This window comes from Hippopotamus amphibius, chromosome 6 (genome assembly GCF_030028045.1).
Source record: "Hippopotamus amphibius kiboko isolate mHipAmp2 chromosome 6, mHipAmp2.hap2, whole genome shotgun sequence".
Lineage (NCBI taxonomy): Eukaryota > Metazoa > Chordata > Mammalia > Artiodactyla > Hippopotamidae > Hippopotamus > Hippopotamus amphibius.
In genome coordinates, this window is record NC_080191.1 from 128,248,623 (window position 1) to 128,275,934 (window position 27,312).

The 27,312-nt window shown below is 42.8% G+C and overlaps 1 protein-coding gene across 3 annotated transcripts in view; it reads left to right on the forward strand.

Moving 5' to 3' along the window:
• Nucleotides 1-27,312, forward strand: part of GYG1 (glycogenin 1) — a 41,638-nt gene that overhangs the window by 1,981 nt on the left and 12,345 nt on the right. The window contains exons 1-6 of one of the 3 annotated variants that reach the window (XM_057738881.1): nt 4,818-4,957; nt 7,113-7,212; nt 10,175-10,310; nt 12,154-12,328; nt 12,627-12,789; nt 24,279-24,405. In XM_057738881.1, the coding sequence (XP_057594864.1) occupies nt 7,191-7,212; nt 10,175-10,310; nt 12,154-12,328; nt 12,627-12,789; nt 24,279-24,405 (623 nt within the window). In that variant the 5' untranslated portion in view covers nt 4,818-4,957; nt 7,113-7,190. Of the gene's footprint in view, nt 1-4,798; nt 4,958-7,112; nt 7,213-7,489; nt 7,692-10,174; nt 10,311-12,153; nt 12,329-12,626; nt 12,790-24,278; nt 24,406-27,312 lie in introns of those variants that run through there. The other 2 variants (XM_057738880.1, XM_057738879.1) reach the window with 2 other exon arrangements.

A 27,312-nucleotide genomic window follows, 5' to 3' on the forward strand; every position in this document is an offset into this window, starting at 1 on the left:
AAGCTTAATTTTTAAAAAAAGAAGAAGAAAATTGTTGCTAGATTCCCTGTGACCTTGTGAAAATATCATGTATCACTGTATATAAATAATGCCATCATAAAGCATTTTAAAGAAAAGGTAACTGAGAAAGAGATTCTTTTAATTTTCAGTCTTAAAACTAGCTAATTTAAGTGACAATCCACCAACTAAAAGATCACAAATATGGTAACCAAAGCTTGAAAGGTGAAAAATATTTGAAATGTGTCAAATCTGAAATTTGAAATGTGAAAAATAATTGAAATATATTTGAGAACTTGAACAACTATATCACTCCCTTTTGGCCACTCTCATGTTTTTATTATATTACTGGCAGAATAAATAATAAAAGTAAGACTGAAAAATCAAGCAATTTCTTTGTCTTTCTAAGATTTTAAATGAATTACAGAAAGTTATCCCCATGTCTGGATTAGTTAACCTTATCTCTCTAATTTATGAAATTTTCATTTTACTGACAAATCACTACAAAAACCTCCAGGATCACCCAAATTGAGCTGAAATGTCATCTTCCCTGCTCTACTCCCACTAGAAACCTCTGCTTATTTAATTATTTACTAATTAATTCCACATTCTTTCTCCATTTCCAAAGGATCTCAGCAACTTCATAAACAAGTCAGGCAGGGTAATAATGGAGAAAAAAAATTAAAGCACAAACAAACGCACGGTGAAGAGCCAAATAACTACTGGAAGTAGTTACAAATTTTGCTCTAAGCCTCTAAGTGGCCTAAAAAAGAGGGAGACGTATTGATATGACTCAAAATGTCTATAAGATAAAGAAAAAATCAAGTATTAAGGAGCGCAACAGTCTTTCTGATACCAAGACCAACATGAAAGTTTTCCCATGGATCCTCTGAAAGAGGAAACTGTGTGATGCCAATTTGTGATGCCAATAAAATCTTTAAGAGCCCATAGGAAAACCCACAACAGTGAGTCTTCCATGGCATCCTTAGAACCACAGAAAAAGTCAAGAAGATAATGTCACTCTAGGAGGGCAGCATGGTAGCTGGGGCGGGGGGGGGGAAGGTGATAGTAGAGAGTTATTTCTCACCATACGCATATCCTTTTGAAGCTTTTGAGTAGTGCACAACCTACACATGTTGCGAAACAGAGATTAGTGTACAGAATAGAGAGGTAGGCCACCTAGTTCCAATCCCAGCTCTACAAATCTCTAGTTGTAGAATGTTGGTCAAGGTCTGTGCCTCACCTCTAATGTAGGGACTGGAGACTACCTCATTAGATTGTTGGGAAGGTTAAATGATTTAATATGTGTAAGAAGCTTATTTTTTTATGGCTGAGTAATATTCCATTGTATATATGTACCACATCTTCTTTATCCATTCATCTGTCGATGGATATTGGGTTGTTTCCATGTCTTGGCTATTATAAGTAGTGCTGCTATGAGCATAGGGGTGCATGTATCTTTTTGAATTATAGTTTTGTATGGATATGTGCTCCGGAGTGGGATTGCTGGATCATATGGTAGTTCTATTTTTAGTTTTCTGAGGAACCTCCATACTGTTTTCCACAGTGGCTGCACCAAGTTACATTCCCACCAGCAGGGTAGGAGGGTTCCCTTTTCTCCACAGCCTCTCCAGCATTTGTTATTTGTAGACTTTTTAATGATGGCCATTCTAACTGGTGTGATGCGGTACTTCATTGCAGTTTTGATTTGCATTTCTCTAACAATTAGTGATGTTGAGGGGGTGGGATAAGGATGGATTAGGAGTTTGGGATTAGCAGATGCAAACAATATAGCATGGATAAACAAGGTCCTACTGTAGAGCACAGGGAACTATATTCAATATCCTGTGATAAACCATAATAGAAAAGAATATGAAAAAGAATGTATACATAAATGTAAAAAAAAAGAAGCTTAGCACTAGGTATTGTCAGTTATTATTAATAATAATGCTAAAGTGAAGTTTTGTAAAGGTTGTCCTGTAATGTGGCAAAACATTGTTCCATGTATAAAGTTCAATGATAATCTGATTCTAGTCAAGAATATAAATTTAGAGTATCTAGCAGATATGAAAATCAGCTGCCATGCCTGTGGGATTTATGCAGTTAATGAGCCTGACTTGAGGGTTTTTTTTTAATTAATTAATTAATTAATTTATTTATTTATTTTATTGGCTGCGTTGGGTCTTTGTTGCTGCACACAGGCTTTCTCTAGTTTTGGTGAGCAGGGGCTACTCTTCATTGTGGTGCACAGGCTTCTCATTGTGGTGCACAGGCTCCTCATTGTGGTGGCTTCTCTTGCTGTGGAGCATGGGCTCTCAGCCCATGGGCTTCAGTAGTTGCGGCATGTGGGCTCAGTAGTTATGGCTCATGGACTCTAGAGAGCAGGCTCAACAGTTGTGGTGCATGGGCTTAGTTGCTCTGTGGCATGTGGTATCTTCCCGGGGCAGGGATCAAATGCGTGTCCCCTGCATTGACAGGCAGATTCTTAACCACTGCTCCACCTAGGAAGTCCCCTGACTTGTTTCAGTTTTGATGTGCTTTTATTTTTTAAAATATTTATTTATTTATTTATTTTGCTGCACCAGGTCTTAGCGGCTGCTCGTTGTGGCACACGGGGTTTTTGGTTGCAGCATGAGGGATCTTTAGTTGCGGCATGCAAACTCTTAGTTGTGGCATGTGGGATCTAGTTACTTCACCAGGGATTGAACCCAGGCCCCCTGCATTGGGGATGTGGAGTCTTAGCCACTGGACCACCATGGAAGTCCCTGTTATGTGTTTTAAAAGGCGATATAAAACTAAGCATTGTTGAAAGAAATTAAAGAAGATTTAAGTAAATGAAAAGACATCCCATACATGGATCAAAAGACTTCAATTTTTAAGTTGTCAATACTCCCCAAATTGAGCTATAAATTCAATGCAAGCTTATCAAAATCCCAGCTTCCTGTACTGTAGAAATTAATACACTGATCCCAAAGTTAATATGGAAATGCAAAAGACCCAGAATAGCCAAAACAACCTTGAAAAAAGAACAAAAACAGAGAACTGACTCTTCCCAATTCTAAACTTACTACCCAGCTGCAGAAATCAAGAAAGCATGGAACTAGCATTAGGATAGACATCTATGTCAATGGAATAGAATTGAGTCCAGAAATGGAACTGTCACATTTAGAGTCAACTGATTTTCAACAAAGGTGCTGAGACAATTCAAAGGGGAAATAATAGTCTTTTCCACAAATGGTGCTGGGACAACTCAATATTCACATGCAAAACAAAGAAGCTGGACCTCTACCTCACACCACACACAAAAATTAATTCAAGATGGATTACAGGCATAACTGTAGGATGTAAAACTATAAAACTCTAAGAAGAAGACACAGGGGTAAATGACTTTGGGTTAGGCAGTGGTTTCTTAGATATGACACCAAAAGCACAAGTAAAAAAAAATAAATAAATAGATTTGACTATGTAGAAATGTAAAACTTTCGTGCTGCAAAATATACTATCAAGAAAAATCAACCCACAGAACAGGAGGATAGATTTGCAAATCATATGCACATGCATATAATATATATCTGATAAGAGACTTGTATCCCAAATATATAAAGAACTCTTTTTTTCCATATTTTTTTAAATTGAAGTATAGTTAATTTACAATGTTGTTGTTAGTTTCCAATGTACAGCAAAGTGATTCAGTTTTATATATATATATATACACACACACATATATATACATACATATATACACACACACACACACACACACACACACACACATATATATTCTTTTTCAGATTCTTTTCCACTATAGGCTATTATAAGATATTGAGTATAGTTCCCTGTGCTATACAGTAGGTCCTTGTTGTTTTATATATAGTAGTTTGTATATATTAATTCCAAACTCCTAATTTATAAAAACTCTTACAACTCAAAAATAAAAAAAACAACTCAGTTAAAAAATGGGTAAAGGGTTTGAAGAGCTATTTCTTCAAAGAAGATACTCAAATGGCCAATAAGCACATGAAAAATGCTCAGCATCACTAATCATCAGGGAGATGCACGTCAAAACCACAGTGAGATACCACTCCAAACCCATTAGAAGAGCCGTAATAAAAAAGACAATAACAGTATTGGCTAAGAAGTGAAGAAATTAGAACCTTCATACTAGTGGCAATGCAAAATGAAACCTACACTTTTGAAAATAGTCTGGCAGTTCTTGAAATGTTAAACATAGAGCTACCATATGATATAGCAATTCTACTCTTGGTATATATCCAGGAGAAAGAAAAATGTATATTCACACAAAAAATTGAAAACAAATATTCATAGCAGCATTATTCATAATAGCTAAAAAGTAGAAACTACCGAAAAGTCCATCAACACGTTTACCCATGAAATAGATAACCAAAATGTGGTATATCCATATAATGAGATATTATTTGGCAACGAAAAGCAATGAAATACTGATACATGCCACAACATTGAAGAATCATAAAAACATTCTGCTAAGTGAAAGAAGCCAGTTATAAGAAACCACATATACACAAATCTCTATAAACAAATCTATAGGGACAGAAAGTAGATTAGTGGTTGGCTGAGGGCCGACGGAAAGGGAGAGAACGAGGAGCGATTGCAAGTGGGTATAGGTTTCTTTTTGGGTGATGAAAATATTCTAAACTTAGATTGTGGTGATATTTACACAACTCTGTGAATATACTAAAAACCGTTTAATTGTATACCTTAAATGGCTGAATTTCATGGTATGTGAATTATATCTCAGTAAAGATTTTTTTTTGTGTTTAAGGCAATGTAACTAGTCACCAGGACCTTGCAACTTGCGGTATTTGGGATTCCAGCTCTTGAGTAAAGAATGGACTACTTGGGGCCTCCAAGGATAATATTCCTTAAAACTAAGCTTCCAATTAGAAATGCACAGGGTTGTGATCACTGGCAACAATTCCAGGTATGGATTTTGTGTGTTATCAATTAAGGGACAATTTTTAAGGAGTTAGTTAACTAGTTAGTTTCTGTGTCTGGCCAGATGTGGTATATCTATTTCATGGGCTGTCTGTGGGAACTGTTTGTGTCTTAAGGCAGCAGGTTGCCTTCTGCTCTGGAATATATTTCCAGGTCAGTTGCTCCCACCATCAGTGTGTGTGCTCAAGGGAATGCAAACTGATCTCAGCATTATCTTAAACAAAACATAATTAGGAAGGTAAGTAACCTGCCAAAATATTACATAATGCATTCCAAAGCCAACTAAAAATTAATTTGGACTGACCATGCTGAATATACGCATTTAGCATAGATTTAAATGGCTAACAGCTCTGTGTACTCACGTAGAGTACAGATTTTCTTTTTAAACTTAAACCTTTCTTTTAGGAATCAGAAATTCTACAAGTTTAAATTTCACAGGAAAAAAAATAAACAAATGAAAGTCTCAAACATTTGTCTTGGTATAACATGTATTGAGGTAGTATTTGCAGGTAGTATCTATGTACTACCTGCAAAGCCTTATAATCCAGAATGTTCAAACGCCTTGCAATTCAGAGTTGGTCTACAGCCTGGGCATCATCTGAGATATCCACCCCAAACTACTGAGTTAGAATCTGCAAAATCCCCAGGCAATCTGTGGTCACATAAAATTTCGAGAGGCCTTGATCACATACCTCATGAAGCTCAACGTGAAACAGCCTCAAGAAAATTGGTCAGTGGGTCACCAGTAGTAATATCAATTAAGACAACACACAAGAGTAGATTGTAGCAACCTTGAAACATCCCTATTTGACTCAATGTGATAAAAGCTGTAAACTTTCTGTTTCTGTAAATATACATGAAACACAGGAAAGGAGGCTGTAGTGACCACTTTTACTGAAATACACTGCAGGGTGGAGCAGAGAGGAGCTTATTCCAAAGGGAAGCTTGCCAGTTCTGGTTGTTCCCAGCTCTTCCTCCAGGCCTTGCCCTTTTGGCCCCAGAACCACACCCTGCAAGAAGCCAGCCTGGACACTTAGACGGCAAGCAGCAGGTGGTTAAGGGTCTCTGATGGCTGGAGGATTCCTGGGTGAAAGACGGAAACCTCACTCTTTCAGGTCCACTTATCAGTATGGAAAAAGCAATTCAGACCTGGAAGCACCACTTGGTTTTCCTTCTCCCCAAGCTGGCTGTGATTCAACTATAGCCTTTATATTCCTTAAAGAGCTCCAAGTCTTCTAAGCCTACAGGCTTTGAATCCATTGCACCTTTGCCTCACATTTCCACTTCCTGCAAAGAAAGTTTATAATGCCAAGTAACCAGGCGGTCTTCCCAAGTGAATCAGTGGTCTCCTGGAGGGAGAGTCGGGCAAGAGAGTCTCCCGGAGGGTGACATTTAAAATGCTGATTCTTGGGTTCTACCATTAAGAATCTGATTGAGGGGCCTGGGCTTAGGACCAATAATTTACATTTTTAACAATTGCCCCAAGTGATTCTGATGTAGGAGGTCCAGGCCTACACTTGAAGAAACGGTGATACAAATGGTTTGAGAATAGCAATACTACCTTTACAAATAAATCACTTATTCTAAAGCATCTATTTCGTTACTTAAATGCTGTCAACTTCCTGTTTGGCTTCCATTCAGCATTTACTGAGCAACTATTGTTAGCAGAGAATTGTACTAGCTGCTGCTTTCTTGGTGTGTCTAGGCTGGATGGAAGAGATGAGGAGAGAAGGGTGTGATAAGATCTGAAGCTATTTCTCAACTTCCTAGAAAAATGACAAATTCACCTTTTCATAATTTGTGAAACAGGTTAACGTAAACAACTATTACCCAACCACAGTTACCATAATTTACTAACCTTTAGGGCACCAGTGTACCAGAGGTACCATGGCCTTGCACGAAGGCCAGTTCTATAAAGAAACTGCCATGATTCAAATCCTACCTTCTCCACTTACATGCTATGACCACAAACAAGTAACTTAACTTCTCTGTGCCTCAGTTTCCTCATCTGTAAAATGAGGATTATACAACCTACTTCATTGAGTTAACGTGAGAATTAAATGAAACACTTAAATATCTAATTGATGCAGAGGACTTCGAGAATCTAAAATACTGAAGATTTATTCTGTTTTTCGGTTAAGGCCGCAAAACCGTTCTGAGAACACAGGCTTCCAGAGGCTGATTTGGAATTCTAGGTGAAGAAAGCGGAATTAAACTTTATGCCTAATTCAAGCAGTTCAGGTGAATGATTCTAACTACATTGATCTGGGGGTTTGTTTGTTTGGTGAGGTTCCCTAACCCTTGGCTTCTTCGGGAGTTTGTCCCAGTGATGCCACACTCTGCCCCAAAGTCCCCCTCCAAATCCCCGGTTCGTGGGGGAGTACACGGAGGCCCGCGGTCCCAGGCAGGTGCCCCGTGGGAGCAGGACCAGGAACACAGGGTCCGGGGAGAGGGACCCGGAGCCCAGCTCCACGGATGATAGGGCTGAGAGACGGCCTGGGTCCCGCAGTCCCCGGGACCGCTCCGGGGGAGGATGCAGGCGGGCGCGGGGAGCGTGCGCGGCCACGTGACGGCCGCTATAAGAGCGCTCCTGGCGGACGCTCGGCCCCCGCCGCGCCTCCTCGCCGGCCGCGCTCCCTTCCCGCGCCCGGCTTCTCCGAGCCACCAACCTGCGGCTGCGGCTGCGGCGGCCGCCCGCGCCCCCGGCAGCACCATGACAGGTACGCGCCGCGCCGCCCGCCGCCGCCGCCGCCGCCCCGGGACGCCGGGCTCCTCGCCCCGCGCGGCCCCTCGCAGCCCCGCCGCCTCCCTTCTGCCCCGCCGCGCGCGCCCCTCCGCCCCGGGGGAGCTGCCGGCCGGGCGAGGACCGCCGCACACTTGCAGGCTGGCCGCAGCCGGGCGTGTCGCTTCCTGCGTCAGCCGCCACCCCGCCGCCCCGGGGGCGCGAGCGGCCGTCCGGACCCCGGGGACGCGGGCGGAGGGCCCGCCAGGCGGCGCCTGGGCCCTCAGCCGAAGCCCCCGTTCCTGCTTCCGTCTCCTCGCCCTTCCTCCTGCGAGCACCGTGAAGGGCGGGCGGGCGGGCGGAGCGGCTGCGGCGGGCTGCGTGGGGGTGGGGAGCCCGCTCCCCGGGGGCGCCGGTCCCGAGCCCCGGAGCGCGGCGGGGTCGCGGGGCGCTGCCCCCCGGCGGCCGCGGGCAGAAGTCTGTGGAGGGGGCGGCCGCGAGGCCGGGACGCCAGCGGCCCCGGCCCAGCTCCTCGGCCGCCAGCCCCGGGGCTGGCCGCCACGCCGAGCCTATTTTTAGGCCTTTGGGGCTGGGTTGCGGGAAGCAGGAGCCCGGCGAGCGCCCCCGGGGAGCGGGCCCCGCGCGGTGGGAGGGCGCCGGCCCACTTGTTGCAAGGTGCCCGGGCCGCGCGGCGAAGTTGCCCCTGAGGACCGGAGACCCCGAGGTAACTGGCCCTTCTCGTGCTGTTGAGGCTGACAGTGGGGTTATTTCAGCCTTCGAACTGCGGAAAGACTGCAGATGGAACCCGGAGTTCAGCCGTCTCTGGGAAGGTTGAACCTCCTACCCATCTGTCATTGGTCTTCCCTGTTCTTTGCTAGGTTTGGCGTTCTAGCCTAGTTCCTAAGCATTTGTCCTGCCTCCTGCTTCTCTGGGAAGTCATCCATATCCTTGCTTCCTCTAATCCTTGAATCCTACTTATTAAACTTTTCTCCATGTTCCCCCGGGATTCAGGGCCGTTTTTTTGCGTTAAAACATCATCATGCCCCAGATTAAGTACCCTTGGGGCAGGCTGACTGAAGTGTTGCCCTCTAACGATGGGTTGAAGGAACAAGCTCAGGCAGAGGTTGATGGGTATGTCAAGGGACAGGGGGGCCCTGTTCTGAGCTTTCCTAGCGTCATGGGCTGGGAAGCCAGTGGCTCTGGGGGAGGGCGGGGTCGGGGGAGGGAACACCAGACTTTCTACAACTTCACTGGAGAGTCCAACACTGTGTGTGAAGGTGGCCCTCAGATCTGCAGCTGGGGGCTGTGCGGGCCGACTTGACAACCTGCAACTTCCTCTCACGTCTCAATGAAATTTCCACTGCCTCCAGCCTCCACTTTGGAAAATGGGCAAAAGGAGAATGAGGAAACCTAAGACAGAAACAGAACGACTTCATGACAAAATGTTCCAATTTTCTGCTTGGGCACTAGTGCCCCAAGTGAGCCCTGGCAGAGCTTGATCCTAAGTATCTTGTGTGTTTGGATGCCCAGCAACCTGCTAATGTTAAAATCCCTTTGGAGAGGGAGTGTGTTCCAGAATCATCCCGGTGAAGGGCTGGAGAAATCCTAAAGGCTGGGCTGGTGGCCTTGGGAGGGTGGGGCTTGTTCCTGTGTTTGCCTTTGGTCCTGGCAACTAAGTGATTACTGGAGATTGATTTCTGAATGTGTGTGTATGAGAGAGAGTGTTGAGGGGCCCCAGGGTACAGGGTACTACTTGTTTCTCCAAGGAAAATGCAGCAACTTTGCTAGAGCTTGTGAGCTGGTCCCTAAGTCCATTTAACAGTGATGGGCTACTATTTAGATAGAAGCATCGAGGAGGGAAGCCTTCTTGGGGGAGGTGATATTTAAGAGAAACTCAGAGTGACTCCTGAGGGGTGGTTGGGGGGCCATGGAGTCTTTGCTCCAGGTTGAGGAAACAGTAGAAAAAGACTGAGGCTCGGCACGTGTAAGCACCGGAGTGAAGAATATGGCCTCTGCTTTCAGATGCTCTCAGTCGAGTTTGCTGGCTGGATTTGTGCTTGGCTGAAAATATTGCCTGTGGTACCTTGTGGGAGAAACAGAAAATGCATTTCTTGATCTCTTCTTCGCTACCTGTTAATTGCCTGAGATTCACCCTCTGGGTGTTAAGCTGCTGTTTAGTCTGAGAATTTAGCATGTCTGGACTGTAAATTGGATTGAATTTTTATAGCTTGGTCAGCCTCTTGAAGGTGGCCAAAGATTTCCTGCTAAAGCATTGTCTTGAGCCATTCTTATAGAGGGCACTGGGTTCTCCCTCTCACCCTAACCACCCACCCCCCTGCAAAGGGCTGCTCCTTTATTAGTAGAGCAAGCTGATCTCAGAGGAGCTGATTTTTGCCAAATTATTGGTTGACAGGGGTCCTGGGGTCGTGTTTTCTAGGTAGGATAACGTAATGAATTTGTTTTTGTCTTCCCTGTATTAAGATCAGGCCTTTGTGACACTGACCACAAACGATGCCTACGCCAAAGGAGCTCTGGTCCTGGGCTCATCTCTGAAGCAGCACAGGACCACCAGGAGGCTGGCAGTGCTCATCACCCCACAGGTCTCGGACTCCATGAGGTGAGGACCTCACTGCCCAGCTGTTGGTGGGGCTCGGACATCCCTCTCCCATTTCTGGCACTGGTGGGTGTTGAGGCCATACCCCTTCCAGGGGCTGAGTGCGGGTGGAGAAAGATGAGAGTTGCTGGGGGAAGAATTCCTGGGTCTGAAACCTCTTCTTGGCTCTTGGGAGATGTTCCAGCCAAGCTCCCTCTGGGAGGCGGTGTTCTGGCCCTTGCTCTTACTGATTCCAAGCAGGAGTAGGGCTGTCCCGTAGGCAAGTCCTCTCGGGGTGATCCTAGTGAGTGACTCAGTCCAGCCATTCCCTTCATGTCATCACGCTTCACTTGCATGCCTTTCCCCAAATGCAGCAAGGACGGCTTTGTTCCTGTTTCTAACCAGGGAAACCTCCCGTGACTTGGAAAGAAAGTAGTTTTCTCCACCCCAGTTAACAGTAGTAACCTAAATATCTTTATTTACAATTTAATAGAGTAGAATATTTGCCAAAGGGCTCTCTGAATTAGGGGTCCTGCTAGGAGAGCACCCGGAGGGGCACAAGCTGCTCGTTGATTGGGTTAGTTCATGTGAATTTGTTGAAGTTAAGTTTTGAAGTATCTGAATGAACTACCTTGATCCTGATACTAAATTATTTAAGAATATGTGGGCGCACTAGCAGCTCTGTATTGTGTTTATTTTTGCACTCTCCTATCCCTTTTAGAAGTTGAAAATGTTTTTTTGTGACTTTTTTCAAAAAATGTAAGCACATGCCAAGGACCTCTGAAAAAGAGGCATAATATATACATACATGTATCTCGTACAGTAGCAACCTTGTTCCTCAAGGGTAATTTAGGAAAATGCCCCCCCAAAACTGTGTCCTGTGTGTATGTCCTAATCTATAGTCTCTTTAGTGAGAATCGTGTAAGAAGGTGGATGTAGTCTTAGAAACCAAGCCCCCTTTGCTGCAGTAAATGGTACCACCATCTCTTTCAAAGAGATCAAGTTTACTGTGTGAACTAGAACGTATTTTTGTACAGCTTTGGAGACAGATAATACAATACCAGTTTTGTTCTACATGCTTGATATTTTTATAAACTTCCAGTAGTGATCTGTCTTTATCATGTGTTTTTCCTTGTGCTGAGTTTAGTGTCTTACCTAAGTACACCCCACTTACCTCACCTCAGGCTTGCTTTCTAAAATAAATCTTTAGTTAATTCTGCGCAGGGAGAAGTGTTGTACCTCACAAACTGAAGTGAGTCCCTCATGGCAGGAGTGCTAAGCACATAATAAATGCTGGTTAGATTCGATGCTAAAAAATGGAAACCAAATACTTGAGTCATTTAACTTCTTTTAGGACACAGCTTCAGGCAGTTCTCTGTCAACTGCTTTGGCAAAAATTATTAGTTATAGGCTTCAGTGCAGATATTATGTGAACTTAACTCAGCATCATTTGTAAAAGTATTCATTGGTCAGCAAGAATTTGTTCTAATAAAATATTATTGTTAAAGGCATAGGCTGTTGAAAAGATGTATTACCAAACATCAGTCACATTTTTGCAAGCTATTTCGCAATTTGCCTGGTGTTCAGTGGTACAATAAAACGTAGAAAACTTCTTCCATGATAATGTTTTAAGACAAGAGGTCCATCCTCGCCATAAGCAGTTCTTAGTGTTTTGGTGACGTTAACTGCACGTGCAAATTAACACAGTTTATCCTGAAGTAAATTAGGACATTTAAGAGATTGTAATCTACCAAAGTAACAGATTGCCCTCGTAATTGATAAGCTAAAAAGAACGTAGTTTTACGTTAAATGGCTCACTTGTTCTGCAGAGATGCTGAGAGCTGCTTTCTGGATTTTATTTTGACAGGAAAACTTTAGAGATAGTCTTTGATGAAGTCATCGTGGTAGATGTCTTGGACAGTGGTGATTCTGCTCATCTAACCTTAATGAAGAGGCCTGAGTTGGGTGTCACATTAACTAAACTCCACTGCTGGTCACTTACACAGTATTCAAAATGTGTATTCATGGATGCAGATACTCTGGTGAGTATGGCTTTGATGGCAGGAAAGATGGATATAGTAACTGAGACCAGTTAGGCATTTGAAGAATGCTGTCAAGAGTTGACAGTAAAGTTCAGATAAAACCACCATTGTAAAAAGTGTCAGGTGTTGAAGGAGAGTAGGACCAGGCTGCCTCACAGCTGTCATCTGAATAGTTAAGACCAGCAACAGATTGCATCTTTTGTGTGGGATAACGTAAGGAGAATTTAAGAAGGGTATGCTGCAGCAGAACAATTCTGAAATGCTTTCTCTTCTCCCCACCCCTTTGCCCTTGAATCAGGTCCTAGCAAATATTGATGATCTTTTTGAGAGAGAAGAATTATCGGCAGCGCCAGACCCAGGGTGGCCTGACTGCTTCAATTCTGGAGTCTTTGTTTATCAGCCTTCAGTTGAAACATACAATCAGCTGTTGCACGTTGCTTCTGAGCAAGGTAGTTTTGATGGTATGTATCTGGTTTCTTTGTATCTGAGAAGCTGTGAGTAAATTCTAGAGGCTGCTCTTCTCTGGGAGTTGCTGTGGTTCCTTGTGTCTGGAAGACAGCAATAGCATGAGATATGGCAAGCATTTTAAGCTGTGTTCTGGGAAATAGTGTTGTGTGTGTACACATGCATCTTTTTTCTATAGGTACATAGTTTGTTTTTATAGACTTGCCTTTCATTGGCTATCCTCTGTCTAAAGTACGATAAATGAACCATAATTATTCAAGAATTCAAAAGACTGTTATACAATTCAAAAAGTTTAACAACTATCTTTAAACCTGAGTAAAGTTAAGTGCAAGAGCTAACAGAAGGACCCAGCATTGTCTCCATGGAAATTTGAGGAATAAACCTAGGCTCTCATTCTCTCGGGAGGCATTAAAAAAGAAGATAGAAAAACTATATGAATAATCTTTGTCTCCAAATTTTCACTCTCTGTAAGGCAGTACATCAGATAGAGTGGTATCTGCAAGGCTAAGGGCTAGAACATTGGCAAAGTCACCATCCGTTTTCCATAATGTACAAATGTATCTATAGCTATATGTTTATGTAGAAAGATTCTGACTGTTTGTGATTTAGGGCCTCACATCCTTTGGAGAATTTTGGTTAAATTAGTTTCATAGGTATGCTTCTATTTTATGCCAGTCTCTAAAATAATAATAAGCCACTTTTTTTTTTAACAACAACAAACCACACACAAGACAAAACTAGTGGTTAGTATGCAAAAGCAGCTCTTTTAAAAAATAATGTTGTTGAATCTTTTGCATCAAGAAAAGACACAGTTGTATCTAGGAAGAAGGATTTCAGCCGTGACTCACTATCAGATACTTGACCTTGTGGCAGACGCCCAGGTGAGGAACAAGGGGCTGGGCCAGAGCTCTGAGCAGACCCCAGGTACCAGGGGCTTCTTTCCTTTCCCTTCCCTCTCCGAGACCAGCTGTGAGATTTGGAGTAAAGACCTTTCAAGACTAGCAGGAACAGCCATCCTCAGTTGACCCAAGGTTCAGCCCTGGGTGCAGATGTGAGGATTCGTTTCCATGAGCTAGTTATAAAGTTAAAAATCAAAATTTCAAATTTAAACTTTTTGAATCAAAAGAGTACATCTAAAAGTTTGTCCGATTGCTGAAATTAAGAGATGGGAAGTTAAAACATTTTCAGTTACATATAAAATTGAAATTGGGTTTTTGTTGCTGTTCACAGAAATTGAATTCAGTTTAGTCATTTTAGGATTGGGGATATGCAGCTATTTGAAATGGCATTGAAAAGAGTAAGGAAGTTGAAGTTTTAGTCTTGCTTCACTGTTGGGCTGGTTTACACTCTGCACCAGTAGTGCTAAGCCTGGGGTGATTTGGCCCCCCAGGGGACTTCTGGCACTGTCTGGAGACATTTTTGGTTGTCACAAGCGAGTGGGGAGGGCGCCACGGGCCTCTCGTGAGCGGAGGCCCGGGGTGCTGCTACACACCCTGCAGAGCACGGACAGTCCCCCACCAGTGAATTTTCCGGCTCAAGATGTCCGTGGGGCCAAGGTTGAGAAACGCTGCTCTCTGCCAAGTCGTTACACGCCCTGACACAGTGAGCAGGAATACCTGAACTGTGATGAATGGCAGCATCCGCCGAGAAATGCACTCTTACTTTAAGCAACCTTAAGAAATAGTGTGTCCGCTGTGGTGACAGCCAAGTGTAACTGCATCACTTTACTGACATTTTTTAGCTCCTGCGATTTTCCTTTCGCATAAGGAATAAAAGCTGTATTGGTATTTGAATTCAAGACATATATTCCATACTTCTACGGCTCACATGAAAATAGTTACCTTTGCATAGAAGGAAGATAAGAGTATTTTTAGCAGAAGTCTACTGTTTGTCTCAACCTTCCCGTCCGTGTGGCTTTCTTCACCTCTTCTCGTTAAATTTAAAGGAAGTAGTATAATCCTGCCAGACATTCTGTGTAAATTCTCAGCTCCAGTAAGTGAATCACATTCTAAAGTAGATCCAGCTGCCTAAAATCCTTATGACTGTAACCGTGTAAAGAGAATCCAAATCCAGTTTCTAATCTAGAAGAATATTAGATTTTATTGTTGCACGGTAAGAGTTTGGATACCAGACAGTAGTGTGCCATGGTGAAGTACCCGGGTTACAATTTCAGAGTATAAGACTAGTTAGTTAGCTGGTAAACACCAACCTGGATCATGTGCCTTGTTGTACACCCCAGAGGTGCTAGAGGAGATAATGAGTTCGTTGTTAAGAAGGAAGAATGAGTGAAAAGTGCTTAACCAGAGAGCACTTTCTGCTTCTTCAGCCAGAATCCGAAACCGCCGGGAGAGTCTCTCTGTGCCTGCTAGCACATTCATTATTCAGCAGCAGGGTTTCCAGGAGCTGGCCTTTCTGTAAGGTATTCCATTTGTTGGCTCGTTGGTGGCGAAGGATTTGAATTTTTTCTGTTAGTGGAAATGCTTAGTTGAAGGAGTTGAAAATTCAACGATGCAAATAGGAACTTATGATTATTCTCAATATATTGTTTAAATTCAGCTGCAGAATAAACCAGTAGCTCTTAAGTGAAAGATTGTTTTCACTTGATGTGTTACAGATAAGCTTGACTTACTCATCAAAGAAAGCTCACTCCATACCATGGGAGCCTGCTCCTCTTTGGAGGGATTTACTATCCTATTGAATCCATACCTGTATGACATAAAGACTTATTGGACTTACACTTAATAAAATATTTCTTTGTGAGCTACATCCTTTTCTAGTGCTTTGCTTGCTTTGCTTCAAGCTGTCAATGCATGTCCTATCTTGTTTAGATGTCATGCCACTGGCACGGAGATGAACACTTTCAGGTGTTTCCTTTCGCCTTACCATACATTTTCTGATACCCACAGGTGTCTCCCCGCCACTCCCAGCCCCCAGTTTTACTGAACAGGGGTCTTAAGTCCCGGCGTTTTTAGACTGATATTAAGGAAAACCTGTTTGCATATGACTGTGTCTCAGTCTGAATGTCTTACAAGTCCTGCTCAACCTCCCGAATACATTGAACAAGAACTGGTGGGGCCCAGTATCCACTGACAAGCCACGTGGGCCGCTGATGGCTGAGTCTTTGCAGCTGCTTCTGCAGCCCTTCTAATGTGAAAGAATGTGGCTGTCAGGCTTCTAATCATCAGCCCTCCAATCACACCCCATCCTCGCCTCTGGCCAAGAGAATAATCCTCATATGGCAAACTGTGCTAGGTACCTTGACATCTCTTTTCTGCCCCAATATCTAGAGTGTTAGAATTTCGAACTAGTGACTTCATACCTAACTTATGGCTGGCATTTAGTTTCCCAGAGTGAAGTGTCTAAGTTCCTATGCTGTTAATATTTGCAAACTGTCTTGGCCCTTACTTCATAACCGAAGTTACATGTTTCCTGAAAAGTTGTACAATAGCTCTTGTGAAATACATATACACTAACATTTTATAGACTATGACAAGGAAAGTCAACTTCAGGACTTAGCAGTGAGAAGGGAAGAGGTCATGATTTCGTAGATACTAGTCAGCAGTTCTGTCTCCATATATTCGTGTACAGCAAAGCTGATGCACTTGACTGTTCATTTGAAGAAATCCATCTGAATGCAGGTTGAGATTTATTTCCTTTCTCCCCTTGACTCCAAGGTACCCTAAGTTAAGGGTACCTGTACAGTTGAAGAATTTAATGCTTGAAAATTGCTATCTATTAAATTTCATTTGCATGTGTTAGTTTCAAAAACCTAAGTAAAAAAGAGGAATTCATATTTTCAAACTTGAAGTAACCATTTTTTAAAAATCTTGGAATTCATTAGTATAACCTAAATACCCTAAACTTTTTTTTTTTTTTGGAGTAATGAGATTTTGGTCTATAGTTGAATTTTCAAAAAAAAAAAAAAAGAAGGAATATTAGGTATGTTTTTCTTTCAGCAGAATCTAAACTCTGCTGTGAAGTCATTAAAACTATGTTCCATATTCTAATTCTACACGGTCACTGAGACCCTTAGACTGAAACATTTTTTATGTGCTTTGAAGTGTAGTAGACCAGGAGAGTACAATAAAATAATTTTTAACAGAAAATATTTGGTGCTATCAAAGTGTAAAATTGACCCCAGTGCTACCTTCCCTAATCTTTGCAATTAGTTTGGATTCAAGCTGGACTTGCCCAAAAAAAAAGAATGAAGAAGAGGGGTATTCCCAGATAGTACTTGTCTTGTTCAAGCCAGATGAGCTCATTCTGGTGTGCCTCACCTGGTCCCCTGACTTGATAGGTTCCACTCTGACAGGTGCTCATGGTAGGCTTCTCCCAGCTGCCCACACACTAGGCTGCTTATGGTCCTTAACTATTTTTTCAATTGCTTTGAAAATTACTCTGTTCTCTTGTGTTTCTATCATTTAGTTGATAGTTTGGGTAGTATCTTGAATAAGTAAAGATGAAAAGCAGAAGTCATAACATGTAGCAGCAAAATGAATGAGTACACACAGGTTTTTTCTTAAGAGCTATTTTTATCTCATTGTACCCACGAGTATTTTTTTTTTTTATTTAGCCATCTGTTTGTTTCTAGCCTTGTAACCAGCAGAGATCATGAACCTCGTGAGAAACAGAGATGGAGGGAAGGACTGAAGTGTTCCCTGTGTACAGGAAGGAAGGACTAGTGTTGCATGTGTACAGGCACTTAGGCTGGTCATTTTACTTCATTTATTCCTCAACAGTTCTGTGAGGTAGTCGTTCATTTACTCATTAATGTATTAATTTCAACAGATGTTTATTGAAGGCCTACTATATAGTTAGTAATGGGCACCTGGCATCGATACAGTTAGGACAGCTGCTTGCCCGGTATCCCTGAACTGGGGGCAGAGCCAGGTCCGAACCATTCTTTCTTGACGCTCTGGCTGGGTGTTCTCCCTTCTCTTGCAGTTATCCCACACTGCGGCATTCACGAAAATGTATCAGAGAATCAGATAGGATAGAGCAAAATCTCTGTTCCACAGGATTTATTACAGATTAATTACCTAAAATTCATTCCCCTGAGTAAGCAGAGAGAGCAGCTGATATATTCCTCATGTTAGAGATGAAGACACAGAGGCTCAAGTCTTCTGTCTCTGCAGCTGCTATTCCTCCCCACTAAGCCATAATGTCTAGAAATATTTTGTGTTTTTTTCATTGTTAAAATATTGGATGCATGTTATTTTATTAAGGAGGTATAGTTGATTTACAATATCATGTAAGTTTCAGGTGTGCAACATAGTGATTCACAATTTTTAAAGGTTATACTTCACTTACAGTTATCATAAAATATTGGCTATATTTCCTATACTGTATAGTCTATCCTTGTAGCTTATTTATTTTATACATAATAGTTCGTACCTCTTAATCCCCTGCCCCTATCTTGCTCCTCCCCGCTTCCCTCTCCCCACTGGCAACCACCAGTTTGTTCTCTGTGTCTGGGAGTTACTTCGTCTTTTTAAATCAGAAGGACAGTTGATAGTCTCATATTGTTTTGTGGGTCTGGAACTGTTCTTGGAAATGATTACTCTTGCCTTCATTTCTATAATCCGTTCCTGTAGTATTAAAAAAAAATCATTTGAGCTCCTAATCTGGGGAAGATGCTACGTTGAAGGGCTAGGAATAGACTGGTAAATAATACAGATTTTATCCCTGCCTCTGTAAAGCTTGTATATGTTTTATGAGATCTTACAGACATTTAACACATAATCAATTACACAATTATGTCATCATGATTCTGATAAATTCAGAGTGCTAAGAGAATCTAGAATAGGACCTGCCTTAAACTGAGAAAGTGAAATTTAAACCACAAATAAGTGTTCCCTTGCATCTATATAATTATTTAATAACTTGAGTATTAAAAATATTTTTTTCAACGCGAGAAAAACTGTGACTTGAAATGATAAAATAAATCAATTGTTCTTAAATGGATTGAGGCCAGAGAGATGCAGTGATGCTGAGACCAGAGCTCCAAGTATCTGGATTTCCATGAGCACCTGGGGTTAATCCGATGATCCTTAGTAAACCTCATGGAAATACCCCCAAGAGCTGGGCTATTCACAAATAGTAACTTGGTATCCTTGGCATGCTTTTTATAGGTTGGAGGGATGATACCTGCCAAGCATGTTATAGGAAGCCAGTGTTATGGAGTGAGTCACGTTTTCATTTCAGCATTTGTCTATACCTCTCTTGTAGTATTCAGCATATTTTGCTTTAAATTACTTGCTTGATTTATGTTCCTCTGCCCCCTGATTAGGTTGAGACCCATTGGCAAGCTAGATCCTCTTATTCATCATCCTGTAATGCCCGTACCTAATTTATATAACCTCAGACATTTTCTGTAGAAATGGCATTTCTGAGAGTAACATTCTCTCATATAGTAAAATAAAAAAGAAGTCATTCTCAGACTCTAGACCAGTGCTTCTCAGATTTTAATATGCAAACAAATCACCTGGGGATTCAAATATATGGATTCTGATTCTGTAGGGCAGGGGGCAGGGGGCAGTGCTCACCATTCCGCATGTCTGTCAAGCTCCCAGGTGATGCCCCTGCTCCTAGATCCTAAACTTTGCTCTGAGGAGCATGGTTCTAGGGGAACATTTCCTTGGGGCTGAGAAACTAGGGTTCATGTTTAAATCAGAATTGACCCGCCCTCCCTGCTATCCACCATAGGCAAGCTGGCTGCTAACTGTGGAAAAGCACACAAACTACATAAGCATTGAACAAGGGCACACATTTAAAAAACAGCACCCAACTCCATTTCTGTCTCATAAAATAATGGACACGGTTTCTGATAAATGCTATGGTATGTCCATGTTTACCAGGTCCATGACTCTGGTCGAAAGACCTGGAAAATACCGAGTGGTTGTAAGGTTATTCCTGGCACTTGGTCAGCCTGGGAGAAGGAAGATACAGAATCTGATATTTGCTTTTGGTTGTACAACAGGTGCCATGTGTCTCTTGTTCCCTTTCCTTTCTCTGTCTCACCTGTGTCGCCACACCCATGCCTGCTGGATCACAGCTGCTGGCACGTCTGCTCATCATTCTTGTAGGTTCTGAGCTGATGGAGATTGAAAGTGTCTTAACCTGTCAAAATAAATAAAGTTGCCTCTGGAAACCTGACTAGAATGTACCAAACCAAAGTCCTGGGGTTTTCTTAGTTTTCAGCAGCCTTCATGACATCCTTGTATTTTTTGTAGCACAGATGTGCTTAGATTTGCATTCTGCTTAAAATTGTGCTCTAATTTAGGGACTTTTAAAAAGAGAGGATATTGGTAACACCACACATAGATGTTTCTAATGAAACTAAACATTGTTTTGCCTGCCCTTGAGATGGGGAATTGTGTATTTGGAAAAAGAGTGCTGAATTTAAAAATTATTTAAGAAGCCACAGACTTCTAGGTAGTATTTAATTCTATTTTTAATCCGCAAGTTTTGGCTAAAAGGTGACCTTTTGTAGTCACATAATGAGATCAGTGGCCATGGAAGTTTCTTGGTCTGTATGCTCTGTGCCCTGCAGAGGCAGGGTCCTTGTTGAGTGTTTAAGGATTTGCCAGTTGAATGGGTACCATTGATTCACACGTCTGCTGCCCTGCCTCTTCCACTTCTTGCTTCTTTCCTCTTCTACCAGTGCATCTCAGCCCTGCTGTCGCACGCGGCCGAGGGACTGACAGTATTTGTAGGGTACCTGAGGGTGAACGGAAACGGCTTTCTGTGGCCGGAGGCAGCTGGCCAGGGGCTCTGAGGGATCAACAGCTCTGACTCCTGTTTCCCAGCCTCACCCTGTCAGACTGCAAAGTTCTGATTTACAACTACTATTCTGACCTTCATGGAATTCGATTTCTTCACTGCATTTTGTGTAGTCAGTAGTCATTTGAAGTGGAATTGATTAATTTTAAAAAGGTCTTTCAATGTGGCATGAAAAAACAAGTAGTAGAAAAAATACATAGTATGATGCCCAGTTTTACAAAGTTCAAAAACAAGTGAAAATACATATATTTTCCGGAGATACACACATGTGATAAAGGAAATCAAGATAATTGCAAACAAAATTCATGATATGTAGTTACTTCTGGGGCAGGGGAGGTTGGATTAGGGAGCCCACACGGAAAATGTAAACACTATTGGTAACATTTGAGGTTTTCAATTGCATTTTGGCTATATTTAGTGTTATTATTAGTGTGCTTTATAACCTACACTTACATTTTTCTTTTGATAATATATTTCATAATGAAAATAAACAAAAAAATGTTTGGAAAGAAAAGGTCTTGGCACAATTCTCATTCTTGCCCTGATTGTTAATATTTTAGAATTACAGAAATAATATAACAATATTAAGAAAAAGTCGGGGGAAGGGAACATCTGTAACACCAGTCCCCTCACACAATTACTGCTGTTTGATTTATTTTCTTCCAGTAGCAATGTTTATGTTCTTAGTTATAGTCATGATGTATTTACTGTATATCTTTATATTACACAGTGGACTGATGGTCTTTATAACCACTGGTTTTAATGGCTGAATAATATTCAGTGAGTAGTTAGTATCACAGTGTACTAACTATTCCTCTGTGGTGGAGTATTCAAGTTGTTTGGAATTTTCTGCTGTTAATGAACATCTTCAAGGTTCTTGCGTTTATTCTACAAATAACTTACCCATGTGTAAGTCATTCTGCTAGCTGCTAGAATTACAGTGGTAAGCAAAAAGAGCTGTAGTCTCTGTCCTTATGGAATCCAGAATCTAATGACAGTTCTTGACGGTATTTTGCATTTTAGCCACATTAATCTTCAGACTTTAAAAAAAATTTTTTTATTTTGAGAGAATTGTAGATTTATGTGCAGTTGTGAAACACTACATAGAGAGACCTGTGTACCCTTTACCCATTTTCCCCCAATGGAAACATGTATAACTGTAATTCCTCAATAGGAATTGATACATTGATGCAGTCCACCAATCTTATTCAGACCTCACCAGTTTTACATGTATTCATTGGTGTCTGTGTATGTGTATATATTTTCTGTGCAATTTTATCACAGGTGTATATTGGTGTGACCACCACCATGATCCAGGTACAGAGCAGTTCCATAACACGGGTCCCTCTTGCTACCCTTTTGTAACCGTGGTCTCCTCTCTCCCTCTCCCCCACCCCCAGTTCCTGGCAACTGTGAATCTGTTCTCTGTCTTTATGATTTTGTCATGTGAAGGCTGTTATATGAATGGAATCATAATAGTATGTAACCTTGCAGGATGGGAGTTTTTCACTCAGCATAATTCTCTTGAGATCCGTGTAAGTTACTGTGGCATCAATAGTTTGTTCCTTTTTATTGATGAGTAATATTCACTTGCATGGCAGTATCACATTCATACACATGTGGAAGGACACTGGGGCTCTTTCCAGTTTTGCATTGTTACATATAAAGCTGTTATGAGCAGTTCCTCAACCTTTATTTTGATATTTATGGGTAAAAGGAAATTAGTAAGACTTCAGTCTTCTGTACCTCAGCCATCAGTGTCTGTGCCCACATTTGGAGGTCTTTGTAGAATCCAAAGTAAGCCTCTGATGAGTGGTGTGATATTTTGACTTTAATATTTAGCATCTCAAAATACATGAATTTGTCCATGTAAACTAAAATTTTCTATATAGCAAAACAAGTAAAGCATATCCTAATGCCATCTTTATTGTCCTTCAGAACTTTCAAGAGTGAACCTTGATTCTCTGTTGAGCTATTTGTCCCTTGAGGGGTGGGGACCTGTCAGTGCCTTCTTATACAGAGAGGTCACCACATGCACATTTGCTCAATGAATGCCTTTGATCCATAGAGTTGATCGAGGGTATTTGAAAAGGATGGGATACACAGAGGATAGGTAAGGTACATTTGGACTTTACATCTAGCCCTGATCTTACTACTTAGTTCCATATATTAAATACATCTCCAGATTTTTAAAGTCTTTCATAACCAAGAATAACCAAATAATAGTGACAGCCAGTTGGGGGACTTGCTCTATGTTTAGAAAGGAAACTAGGTCTCAGGGCAAAGCAGACCAAGGAGGGACGTAACTGTGCAGTATACCAGCCTCGCACTTGGAAACAGCAGGATTTTCTCTGCCTGTCACCCGCCCCCACTACACACACTTACACACACCTGAGCTGCTGGTTCTCTGCATGTTTCCTGAAATCTCATGAGCCTAAGATGGGAAGCACATGGGCTACATGGTGGAATGTGTTTTGAGGTGCCTTAGTGACTGGTTACTTACGTGTTTATGATTTAGGTCGGATTCTTAGCTGTTTGGATTTTTATTGTTTCTAATTCTTTTGAATGAATGGCCGTGGTCCTCACTTTCCCCAAGGTCTGAGCAAGCACTGTGCAATGTGGTTGTGGCTGATGTTGAGGCTGGCCCAGTGAGGATTGACCTCCACCTGCTGGAGGCGTGGTTGGTGGCAGGAGGGTGTGCCGGGTGACATGGCCTGCTGTCCATCCGCCTTCCATTGATGTTGGGCGCTCTGGAAACAATTCCATGAATCCCAATTTGCTCTGTTTTGCTCTTGACTTCTTTTTCTGTCCCATTGCTCTTAACATAAAGTCTAAAGTCTTTCTCTGGGGAGAAAGTCTAAAATCCGAGCCCAGTGTGGTCTAGCCGGTGCCTACCTCTCAGAGACTCACCTGGTGCCAGGTGTGCGCTGCCCCACTCTTCAGTCCACTTACCCAGGCCACCTTCCAGGCCTTCTCTCTGTAGCTGCATGTTCTGCCCGCCTCAGGTCTGTGGTGCTGTGTGTTCTGCCTGGAGCACCCTCTGCTCTCCTTCTCTCCCCCTGCATCTGTCAGGCCCTCCTGTTCACCCCTCAGATCTTGGCTTAAATACAGCTGCCTCGTGGAAGCCTTCCCCAGCCCATCAGACCAGGTCTCAAGCCACTTGCACATGCCTCGTAACACCCAGTACTGTCCCTCACTGCCCTCACACCCATTTGTGATGGTGTTGACGACTCTTGGTTTGCTGATAGCAGTGCCTCTCACCCCTACCCCACCCCACCCAGACTGTTACAGAGATGATGACCATGTCTCTGCTCACAGTTCACTCTCCAGTGCCTGGTGCAGTGTCTGGCACGTAATAGCTGCTCAGTCAGTATGTGCTCAATTAATGAATTAACCCAAGGAAATGGCCACTCCCTAAAATGTCCTTAGGAGGCCTGACATGGAATTTATTACTTTAAAAATGGAATTAGTGGGAATCCCCTGGTGGTCCAGTGGTTAGGACTCCATGTTCTCACTGCTGAGGGCTTGGGTTCAATCCCTGGTCAGGGAACTAAAATCCCACAAGCTGCGTGGCATGGCCAAAAAAAAAAACAAAAACAAAAAACGGAACTAGTACCTATTTGTAAAGGCCCAGTTATGTATTCCTATAAAATTGTTGACCTGTCCTTGAAGTCTGTGACTGTAATACATTTTTTTTTTTCAGGTGGGGACCAGGGTTTACTGAACACATTTTTTAGCAGCTGGGCAACAACAGATATCAGAAAACACCTGCCATTTATTTATAACCTAAGCAGCGTTTCAATATACTCCTACCTCCCAGCATTTAAAGCGTAAGTACAAAGGGTTTAACTGTCGTGGGGGAGGGGGAGGGCAGGGGGGTGGGATTTAAGATTTTGGAGGTGCCTCATTGTCGTTCTGAGGGCAATAACAGGTGGAGACTTTGAGGGAAGAAATCTGGCTGTAATGGGGAGAGGCCTTGATGTTACGCATCACTTTTGTGTTTGGAGTAACCCAGAGGGCACTTAGCTGCCTGTGGGAAAAGGCTCCCATCGGTTCCCGGGGTGCCTGGCCCTCTGATGAATCATCGATATGTCATGGGCAAGAACGCTGACTGAGCACAAACTCAGCTCCTGCCTCATGCCACCTGCTGAGCCTGGGTTCTCTAAAACGAGGGTGTGAACAGCTCCCTCTGTGGTCGTGGTGGGGATGACACAAGGTGCAAGCAGCAGTGTGTTGTCATGGTCAAGAGCAAGGCTGTGGAGCTGGCCTACCTCAGTTCACATCCTGGAGAAGCCACTTCCTGGGTGGTGACTTGTTAATGAACTTGCGGTTTAGTGGAAGTTGGGCTTGTCATTGAACTCTCTGCCTCAGTGTCCTCCAGAGGTTATTATGGGCACTAAGGGAGGCAGTCATGTGAGGAGGTAGGAAGAGGGTCTGGCCTACTCTTAACATTTAGTATATAGCAAGTGATGGGTCCTTTCTGGGAGGTGGTCCAGCAATACGAGTGATCTCTCAGCCGGAGAGGCAGGGTGTGGTCCTCACTCTGCCATTTCCCTACCTTGTGGCTTAGGCTCTGGGCCTCAGGTCTGCTCTATGCAAAATGAGGAGGGAAATAACACCTCCTTCGTCGGGCTGTCAGGATGAAGCGAGTTCATACACATAAAATGCTTGGTGGACGTTTGTTGTTTTGGCAACGTGCTTATTTCACACTGTTCTTGCATTTCTAATTCAGCAAAGAACACAGCCTAGTTATAGTGCTTGTCTCACCTGGGCCTGGCCCTGTTCTGTAGCCTCTGACTCACTTGTGTGGATCCAAGAAGATGATTCAGGGTTTTGTGAGTGGAGGCCAAGCTGTCAGATTGATCCTGAGACATGGCCATGAGCAGTGATGCTGTTCACTGAGTTGGGCTGGGCTCTCCAATCTCCATCCTGCACCCGCACTCCTGAGTGAGCAGAAAACAAAGGGCCTCTCACTCCTTGTATTTCATTATCCCAAGTCCTCGCCCGAAGTCTTGCCCCGCCCGAAGTCTTGCCCCACCGTAACAAGCATGCCTGGCTTTTTGTGGCAGAAATGTTTCCTTTTCTGTTCTTTTCCGGGCAGACTCTGTCAGCCTCCCCCAGATAAAGATTACAAGTATCTTGTGTTCTTTCCTCCCTGTTCTCTTGGCATATGTCTTTGACATATTACAGCCTCTTGATTCTCTTCCCTTTCTAGAACAAAACAGGCAGACTCTCAAACATACCAGTGGTGTGAGTAAAGTAAACAGAATGGGATTCACTGTCAAGGGGTGGAGCAGGGGCAGCATCGTTTTCACCTCTAGGCCTTGGCCTTGGAAGTATGGACCTGATTCTTTTTCTTTCTATTTTTTAAAGTTTTGTATGTACAGCGAAGTGATTCAGTTATTTTTTTTTCAGATTATGTTCCAGTATAGGTCATTACAAGACACTGAGTGTAATTCCCTGTGCTATACATTATATCCTGGTTGCTTATCTTTTTGAAGTATGGTAGTTTGTATCTGTTAATACTACATTCCTAATTTGTCCTTCCCCCTCCCTTTCCTCTTTGGTAACTATAAGTTTGTTTTCTATGTCTGTGAGTCTGTTTCTCTTTTGGATATAGATTCATTTGTATTATTTTGTAGATTCCACATGTGAGTGATAACAGAGTATTTGTCTTTCTCTGTCTGACTTCACTAAGTGTAATATTCTCTATGGGCCTGATTCTTTATGATCCTTATTGCCTCATAACTAACCCTGCCAGTTTGAACAGTGTTCCTGCAGACCATGGTAGCTTGACCTGAACTGAATTGATCTCTAAGAGGGCAGTTGCTTAATTTAATTGACTAGATGCAGCTGAGCACGCTAAAAGGTGAGCGTGCAAAGGAGAAAGATTCATTAGTGGTGTGAGCAATTCTACCCGCCATTCCACTCAAGTCTGCACAGTGAGCTTGTGTCCTGAGATGACTGTGTCGGGGCGGGGTGGGGGGGGTGTGAATCTGACATCCTCCCTGTTGGGCTCAGTTCCCAAACAGCGTCAACAAAGAGTTTGAAGTTTCGTGTATTTCGTGTAATGTGGCCCCGTTGCCACTGTGGTTCATTGGGAGTCCCTCTGATTTTCACGTCACTACCAAAGTTGAACATGTTGTGCCTTTAGTGATAGCACACTGTCACTAAAGCCCCTGCTTGCATTTATTTTATTTTGACAAAGAAGGAGAAGCAGGTGGAGCAGAGTTAAGTTATTTTGTGGGGGCTGGGGCGGGGCAAGATAAGACTTCTTTGCTGGAACCTCGGCCCCCTCTCTCAGGAACCCAATTAGTTATTTTTATATCTCCTAAAAGAATTTCCCAGAAAAATGGTTTGGGATCTAAATTACCAAAATGGTTAGGATGGCTTCTTCTTCCTGGCTCAAGAAGTGAGTGCTAATTTTGGAAATCCGCTTGGTGTATTGCCATAACTGTAGTGTAGATGACGCACTGGGAGGTTAGGAGCAACTGCATCATTAGCTAGACGTCAGCTGGCGTGTGGTTTGACGGGAGTTAATGCTGCCTCTGTGCAGCTCACCCTGGGGGGTGTCAGCTCTGCAGTTTAGTGATGAGGCTTCTCAAAGAGTGCTGTGGCATCACCCCATTGCTGCCTATTTAGGAATGTGGAAACCAGATCACAGAACTCATTTTCCCTTGCCTTTGCCAAAGAATGCTTTTGTTTTTCTTGCAGATATCTGTCTCCAGAGACATTTT